This window comes from Solanum dulcamara, chromosome 5 (genome assembly GCF_947179165.1).
Source record: "Solanum dulcamara chromosome 5, daSolDulc1.2, whole genome shotgun sequence".
NCBI classification, from domain to species: Eukaryota; Viridiplantae; Streptophyta; class Magnoliopsida; order Solanales; family Solanaceae; genus Solanum; species Solanum dulcamara.
Genome location: NC_077241.1, coordinates 12,681,079 through 12,690,696, shown reverse-complemented (window position 1 = coordinate 12,690,696; position 9,618 = coordinate 12,681,079). Strand labels below are relative to the sequence as shown.

General features: G+C 33.2%; 1 protein-coding gene across 1 annotated transcript; it reads right to left on the bottom strand.

Annotated features, from left to right (window-relative positions):
* Nucleotides 1-4,623: 4,623 nt before the first annotated feature.
* LOC129889039 (F-box protein At5g46170-like) lies at nt 4,624-7,928 on the bottom strand. The gene is made up of 2 exons (XM_055964147.1): nt 6,559-7,928; nt 4,624-4,992 (listed from the first exon to the last, which is right to left on the bottom strand). Exon 1 carries the CDS (start codon nt 7,773-7,775, stop codon nt 6,603-6,605), a length of 1,173 nt encoding a protein of 390 aa, XP_055820122.1. The 5' UTR covers nt 7,776-7,928; the 3' UTR covers nt 4,624-4,992; nt 6,559-6,602.
* Between the last annotated feature and the right edge of the window lie 1,690 nt (nt 7,929-9,618).

The window sequence follows — 9,618 nt, the reverse complement described above, 5'->3', positions numbered from 1 at the left end:
TTATAACATGAAACCCAATGTAACTCCCACTCTGAGAAGACAGAGGCTACTTTTCAAGTTAGACTCCGTATTATAAACATAAACATGAGCTATATGTGGATCCATTAACTAAGCCATAAAGGCAAACCTACGGTGGCACGTAGTTTTAAAACTAATGACTGCTACTAGGTTTCCTTGTGGATCCCCATCATAAAGTTTGTTCGATGCTAAGTTAATCCCAACGGAATATATAAAACATAGTCATTAGAAAAGGCAAATCAACCAATCCAATTATCATGAAAATATAACATAAGAATAACACCTTGAAAACCATGATCATAACTTGAACTTGTGGATACTTACCTTTCTAAGCGTCCAAATTATCATAACTTGCATATTGTGAGAAAACCTTTCACGATTCATGGTTTTATACTTGAATCATCATATAGAACTTTCATAAATCATTCATAATTCCTTGATCATAAATTCATATCTTGAAACATGAAATTCATGGCATAATGCATATGTCATTGAAAAATACGTTGAAAACATGCAATTCAATTGAAATTATGCATGAATGAACCATTGTAATTGAAATAGATCATAATTGAATTGACCCATATGCAATTTGATCAAAACCCTAGAATTTGGAGAATTTAAAATTGATAGAAAAGAAAGGAGAACTTTGGGACTCCATGGATGGAAAGGGTTCATGGATGAATTCCTACATACCTTGATGAAATTTGAAATTATGAAGAAAATCTTTGAACCTTAGAACCTTAGCTTGATGAAGAAGAAGAGTCCTTTGGGAGAGAATTCTTAATGTCTTGGAGTGATTTGAGAAAATAAGAGGGGATGTTGGGAATTTGAAGGTTCTAGGTAGTTATAGTCTTAGTATAGTACCCCAAAAATGTCCAGGTGCATATCTAAAATAATAGAAAAAGACCAAAATGTCCTTCATTAAATCTGGTCGAAACGACCTACAAGCTACTGAAAATTGCATGATGAACCTACAAATGGGTCTGATGGTTCGTCGACTATTCTACGGGTCGTAATGATGGCTCGTAGAACAAATCCATACTTAGCAAATCCCAAAAATTCAGGACCCATCCTACGAGTCGAATTTACGGTCTATCGAACTTCCTACGGATCGTAAATACCCCTCGTCCTAGCAACCTTTTCAAACACCAAAAACTCTGAGTCTCTGACCACTTCCTATAGGTTGATCCTATGGATCTTGGAAATTTCTACGATCCATAAGTCCTCCTTGTAGAGTGACCAGACACTTAGAGAAATTTCATTCCTCGGGACCCCTTTCTACAAGCCTTTTCTATGGCTCGTCAAAACCTCTACGGGTCGTAAACTTCAATCATCTTAGAACTTGAATTTTTTTCCCAAGTGTTAGGCTCCCTATGACTGCCTTCCTACAGCCCGTAGAACTTTCTACGGTCCGTAGGTTTGCTCGTAGGAATCTGCACCAGCAGTTTTCTGCAGCTTTTACCCTGCATCATTTTTTCTTGTTTGGCCTTCCAACTTTTGGGTTCTTACAACTACTCCTATAGTTTCTTGTTTTTCGGTTTTTGTTACTATCTGTTAATTCTCGTACTTAGATTATTATATTATTTGCTGTAGTTACTACTTTTTCAGATTATTTTGTCATGCTTTCTATACTATTTTTTCATGACTTTTTTACTTCCGTCATTTTTTTGAATTGCTTTTCCTTGAGCCAAGGGTCTTTCAGAAACAGCCTCTCCAACTCCAAAGATAGGGTTAAGGTTTACGTGTACTCTACCTTCGTCAGATCTTACCTTGAGTATATTATTATAGTTGTTGTAGAGAAAGCGATTGTGAGATTTAAGAATATGGTGCATGAATATGACTTGATGAATCAAGGTAGAGTCATATAATTAATAACTTTAAACCAGTGTAACAGTTAAAGAGGTGTAATTTAAAGGTGACGTTTGGTTTTTTTCTTATTTAGCACATCAACAATTGAGAAAAAAATCATCATCATATCATACTATACTTAAAGGTGAGAATCTTTAAATTGCAAAGTTGGATTATCATTTTATCTTACAATAAATCAAAATGTAAAGCATCTAATTAATTAACTATTAAATAGTAAAACTTCTATAAATTGTTTGGTTAAAAAAATAAAAATATTTCATAATAAATTGGGTCTTTCCTACAATTCCTAACATTTCGTAATAAATTGAGTCTTTTCTACTACTCATAACATCTCGTAATAAATTGAGTCTTTTCTACTACTCATAACATCTCGTAATAAATTGAATCTTTTCTGTTACTCTTAACATATCATTATAAATAAGTCTTTTTTATTATTTCATAGAGTTAAAATGTTCATAATTTCTTCAGTCTTCTTCTTCATCATCTTTAGTTTAGGTACTTAATGAAGCATAACAATTAGTAGCGTTTGCTTCCATATTTCTAGATCTCGGTTGTTATACTATTACTTTTCATAAACGATGTTGTATTTTCTTTTTGTGTTCAGCAATACTTATACAATAATCTCCTTTTTTAAAAAAAAAAAAATTCTAATATTCATGTGTTTTAGTCGAAGCAAGGTCCGGTGACTTTTGGCGGCATTACGAGATAATATTTTTATTATTTGCATATTTATATATGTTTGAGTATGTATTTATCTTTAAATTAACGTATTATATATATCACTAATGTTGTATCAAATTTGCAAGATTTTCTAATCTCAATTTATGAGAATTTTTTGTATGTTTTGATTTTTATTTCATAGAAAGTCCAATAATATTTATATCATTTAAAATTTATCATTGCAACACAAAAGTTATACTATTAAATATTTTGAGATAAATGTACAACACACGTTGCCAGAGACTAGTAATATTAGTATATAAATAGATATGGGTCTTCAATGGGCTATAGTAGCCCTAAATTGTTGGGTTGTCTGCATAAATGATTTCCTGAATTTGCATGTTCCTTAATTATTGCTGTGGTTAGATAGTAATCCTAAGTCCTAACAGTGTTTCTACTACTGAATTTAGTGCTCTTTTGCTTCTCCTTTCAGCTCTGCATTCTATTTTTTTGGTCAACTTTAAAGGAAGAATTAGACTTGATATCATGCTTTTTATTTGTAGTTTTGATGAAGATATACTACATATATGTGGGTCATTAATTCCAGCTAACACTGGAAATGTTCAATGGTTGGAAATGAAAGCAGAAGAGTCTCAAGCTTACAGGTTTGTGAACTGTGAAGTTTCTATTCATTTATTTCATTTCATCACTCCGCCTTATGCATTTTTGAGGTGCCACAACTCTCGTGCAACCAAATCTTTCTTGAAATTCTAAGGCTACTTACATGCATTGAATTTGGTTGTCTAAACTATGGAGAATCAGATGAACAACTTGGATGCAAGGTGGTGTGTTCTGTGGTCTATGAAGAACGGAGCGTAAGGATGGCAAATGTACACTGGTTTGTGTTGTTGCTACCGCTCATGATGGACAAAGGTAATATAGGAGGAAGATGAAACTTTAATTTGCATAATCTATATCAATGTAATCTTCTGATTAAACTTGTGCTGCTAATAGCTTTTACGTACATTTTCTATCCTAATTTTTACTCAACTATATGCTGATGTGAAGATTGGTTGATTGATTATTTCTACAGATTTTTTTATGCCACACTAATTTGAATTTGGCTCAGTGGGCAGCCCTTTCTACTCTATCAAGTGTTGTTTTTCTTTTTTGGATTTCCTTGAGGGACAAAATGTTGACTTTCTTTTTGGTCTGACAAGAACAGTTTTGGGTTGGGGGCAGGAAATCAAAGGAAATGATCGTTACTTTTATTTAACTTTCTTGATCCAAACTGGATTTTTCTTGAGGATAAATAGTGACGGACAATGCAATTTCAAAATGTTCAGCAATGTAACTGCTTTTAGTGACATGTTAAGAACTAACAAACATGTCATCTAACTTTGAACGTGATTTGTCAATACATTCCAACTAGTTTGGTATGGGTTTCAATCATGTCCCTTTGCCAAGAGCATCATTGGTAACTAGAAAGTGACTGGTTGGTTCAATTCATCATGGGGTGTTAGTTCAAAGAAGTAATGACTAGTGCCAATTGGCTGTCTTTTTCTCAGATTTGGCAAAGTGGGAAGTGGGGAATCAGAACCAGGTCTGTTTTCTGCCAATCAGTCTTTATTTTCGACCTGTTTAAATCTAACTACTAAAGGAAGGATGTCTAACTAGTCACAGATGTGACGCCAACCAGTCTAAATGTAAGTTAAAGAAGGGGCAGTCTGGATGCTCACTGTCTAGAAGAGGACGGACCGGACCGGACCATAACACAAAGGAGTGGCAATGCAAGATACATAGATTAGTATCATAAGTTTGATGTGGGCAATTCATTTAACAAAATTGCACATGCACAATATATCATTAATATATTCCCATAAAGTCGCGGCAGAATTAACCCTTCTTCTGCCTCAAATGGCGAGTGTGATACAATCATACTGCCAATTACACTACTTGACAGACTCACAAATGTAAGTAATAGCTTTACCAGATAAAAATATAAAATTTATGAAAAGTATAGTGTACCATTTCACACAACACCGGTTGCAATAAGTGAATAACCTACCACAAATGTAGCAAAAAGTACATTTCATTGCTCAATAAAAGGTACCTGACATGGCATGTGATATCCATTACTACAATATTTACAGAAAGAGGACTATCAAATGTGTATTGCTATAAAGTCTAAGGCACTTAACTCCTGTTAAACAAACCAGAAGCACTTCGTGCATTCTTAGAAGTATATGCCCCAAACTAAAACAAAAGCATGATGCCCATCAACGTGCATAACACGGGCTGATTTAAAGTTCATACTTAGCCAGCAACTTGCATTTCATCTCTAGAAGCAAGACTGGTTTGATCAAACAACTCAGGGTAAGCTAGCTCAACAAAATTCTCTTTTCCGCTGCTTTTCAGCATGAGTTCCACCGTTCTTAGTTATCCCTGAAAATGATAATAAAATTGTATAATATAGATGCATATATACTGACAACTCTGGATATATGCTTCATATTAATTCTGATACAAAACACGTAAAGAAAGCAGAGGAAGCCAAAAGAAGCAGCTGCTTTATACCTCTCTCTCTTGGAAAGAGTAACATGAAGCTCAGAATTAGGGTGTAGTCAATACTCCCAAATTAAAGCTTAATGAAAACGGAAAGCCAGCCAATCAAAACTTAGCTAACACTAACACATTTGTGACACAAACTTTGTTCCAACTTATGGTAGTGAATAATCTTGCAACCAATGTACAATATCAAATAAAAATCATCATGCACGCAGGTTGCAACATAGAAAACTCCGCAAATAAAAGCTTAATGAAAACGGAAAGCCAGCCAATCAAAACTTAGCTAACACTTAACACATTTGTGACACAAACTTTGTTCCAACTTATGGTAGTGAATAATCTTGCAACCAATGTACAATATCAAATAAAAATCATCATGCACTAGCAGGTTGCAACATAGAAAACTCCCAAATAAAAGCTTAATGAAAACGGAAAGCCAGCCAATCAAAACTTAGCTAACACTTAACACATTTGTGACACAAACTTTGTTCCAACTTATGGTAGTGATAATCTTGCAACCAATGTACAATATCAAATAAAAATCATCATGCACTAGCAGGTTGCAACATAGGAAAATGATTATAGACATTTCCAGTAATTCTTTTAGTAATGAATCAATACATAGAGTCTTTTATCAAGAAAAAAGAGATAAATTTTACATGCTAGCTCCTCAGCATATTTATGTGATGTCAAGAGGATATAAAGACTGGTACGATTATGTATACAAATGCACCCCAATAAAAAGAAAGCATGTTACGAATAAGCTTAAAATGCAAGTTCCGCACTAGAAATTGGGAAATGTGCCTACACCCAGCCTTCTCATTTAAGGATCTAGAAATAAAAGAACTGAAGACAATGATACACATTTTGTGGAAAATGACCAGCTTTCTGATAAATAACCCACATTAACAATATGTCTTCAGAATTGACCAAGAATCACCAAGAAAAACTCATCTCAGATCTATTAAAAATTCCTGAGGGCCAAGGATCCACGGTTCGAAACTCTGTGATAAAGGGCCTGCTCCTCTCCACCCAACTCATCTCAGATTAATACCAGTATATTTTCAAAAATAAATCAAGAAACTCCCTAGGATTTGCATATTGGTAAACATCATAATGACGACTTTTAATTCCTAGATTCTACAAAAAAGGTATGCCAGAGAATTCAGTAACACACTTAGATCAGATGATTAAATCAAACGTAAGATGACAACAAAATAAGAGAAACTTTTGCGCAAAACCACTGAAACAAACAGTATCTATCAATGTATGTGTGTGTAGAGAGAGATCAAATAAACTCAGATAACCTATATCTCTGAATGGTCCATAGACAGGGACCAGAAGATCAAGAGCTCATAGTCATAATGACACATAAAATTGTAATCAGGACAAACTTCTAGTACAAATTTTACCCAAAACCAGATATATAGGATAAGAAATTACCTCAGTCATCAATCCAAGAAATTCCCCAACCACTTCAAGTTTGTTCAGAACGAGTTCATCTCCAAACAATAAGTCCTCCTCTTAACCAACATCCTTGCAGCCGTCCCATAAGGCTCCTCAAATGCTGCTGCCACCCAATTCCCATTTGGCCCAACCACCTCTTTCTTAGGTTGCTCACTAGGCCTAATTGCTACCAATGTTGCCCCTTTGAGCACTGTCCCATCAGGTAACTCTAAATGCGGGGCGTACCACAACCTCATGTTCAGTGCTGGCACCATGGTCCTTTTCGAGGCCGATGAAGCTGAAAGAGGCTTCACTCTCAACTCCTCCAGCTGCACCCTGTTCATACACAATACTCCTTGCTCATCAACATCCGTCAAAACCAAACTCTCAAGCTTCTTATGCTCCGCTATAATCGGTTGCAGTAGATAATGCCTTGCAGAAGCTGCTATTAAAGAACTAATCGTCCACACAACACGCAACTTCAAACCCCCATTAGTGTAAAACGACTCAGGTATGCTCCCATTATCCGTTTCTCCATTACCATCACCCAAACTGTTACTTCCATTTCCACACTGTTCCTCGACTAAATCAGTTCTGTTACCAATCGGTTGAATCACCGACGACGCCCCAAGAATCACACAATTATCAAGAGTAGAACCAAAATCAGCTCTCCACTTCAGTAAAGCACCTTCATCAATACCCAATTCGCCACTAGGCAACTCAATCCTAAGCAACTTAATTTCATCAAAATTCTTCAAAACCTGTGTAGGGGAGTGATGGGTAACAGAATTTTGCTCAAAATCATCCTCAACAAGAGACGATGAAGCAGTACATCGCCTCGAAGAAATCGAGATCAACTGAGTAAGAGATTGAAAGGGTTTAACAAGACCAAGGAATACAAGTCGAAAAAGTGAAGAAATCGGGTGTCTTGACTTATCAGAAGATCCACCAGAAGATGATGATGAAGAAGAAGATGATGAATCACTATCATCATCAGAGATAACACAATCAACACGAACAACAACGTTATCAACTTGAGGAACAAGTGAATGGAACCTTGTACAAACTCCACAACACCTTCCTAGAGTTTTAACATCACCGATCTTGTTGAAAATCAAGAGAAGAAGTGGATCAGGTAGATGGTCGAAGTGGTCAACAGGTTCTGGGTAGATCGTTGACCTCAGATCTGACTTGGATGAACCCATATTCAACATTAACCAAACACTTGTGAGAGGAAAAAGCAACAACAAGAAGATTATAGAGAAAAACAGAGTTTTTGTGTGTTTACAGAGAGAGACATGGGTAGAGAAGAAACAAGGATACCATGGGAGTTTGGGGATAATGTCTCTCTATATGTGCTTTTTTATTTTCTTCAATATATCATTTCCAAATAACTTATACATACATAAAATTATAATACAAGGATAATAATACAGAAATTAAATAATAATAAAATTCTTTTTTTATTTTTAGTTATTTGATATTGTGGCTTTAAACATGTCATGTGAGATAAAGTAATATGATACGGTATTTGAAATTTCAGTGCACATTTTGGTTTTCTATTTTTGAAAATGCTAATATATTATTATCATACATACCGAAGTAATTTGGTATGATTTGATATTTTTGAGTTTGGTTTTTATATTTTATGTATGGTAAATTAGTAATTATAATTTGATCGAGATAGTATATTCATATTAAAATAAAAAATTATGACTTTGACTCTTCAACAAGTGCTTTAATTATATTAAATTAATATTCTATACATGTAGAAATATTTTTTTTAAAAAAAGTAATTTTCTTTGTCTATCAATTACAAAAAAAATGATATTTTAATACGATAAAATAATCAAAATTTTAAAATCTAAATAACATTAGCTAAAATTAAGCATAGTCTGTCTTTAAAATTTTACACCAAAAGTTTATTTCAGGGACAGTTTCCAAATAGCTGTTGCATTTGCCAACAAACACATTCGTGGATCAAGTAATACTTGGAAGAAAACAATTCTTGATTTTAAAAGAGAAAAAAGTGGTTATGTTAAACCAGTTAGGTGGAAAGAACTTAGAAAATACTGCAAAAATTAAAAACATATATATATATATATATATATATATATATATATATATTATGTTAAACCAGTTAGGTGGAAAGAACTTAGAAAATACTGCAAAAATTAAAAAGATATATATATATATATATATATATATATATATATATATATATATATATATATATGTGTGTGTGTAATTATCAATTTCGATAAAGTATTCCATATTTTGATATAATATTCGAGTATTTTATTATTTTAAAATTAAATTGCTTAATTTGTCATGTCAACGTTTAGTTCCGCAACTATTTTCGATAAATGATCTTAGTTGTAGAAAAACAACACTAATGACATGCAAAATCTTTTACATTATCACTATTCATAAGTTGGGCGTTTCGCCTCAAGTAGTTTTTGAAAAAAAATTAAAATATATTTGGGAATTTGTGTTTATTCATATAATTTGTCATTACTTGATAAATATATTTGGCAAAATTCCCAAATTTTCAAATTCTAAAAAAAAAATAGAATTTGGAAATTTGGAAAGTTTTAAAAATTTAAAATTAATCTCAAACTTTTATATTTTATAAAAACACCAATAATTTATTAATTTTTCAACTAAATATTTATCTATCAACTTACTCCATTAATGTGATCAACCAATATCATTAATCCCTCTTAAATAAAACTTATCTATAAAAATATTCATCGACCCTCTTTAATGAAATTTCTCTCCATGAGACAACAACCATATTTCTATTAAAGGAGTGTGATATCATTTGTAAGACTACAGAAGAAGTGAAAGGGAGCCTAAGAATGGTAAAAAGTTGTTTAACTATCTTTGCGTAATGTAATTGAAAAAATATTGTGTGTATGGAAAAGTAGATTCAAAATACTGCGACAATTCATGAATAACTATGACTTAGACATGCAGGTGAAAATAGTAATTGCTTGTGTTGTATTACATAATTTTTTGCCTGAAAATTAAAGAAGTGATGGAATATTCACTGAA

Coding starts and splice junctions, on each gene's coding strand:
- LOC129889039 (XM_055964147.1), bottom strand. CDS start 7,775: ATGTTGAATATGGGTTCATCCAAGTCAGATCTGAGGTCAACGATCTAC.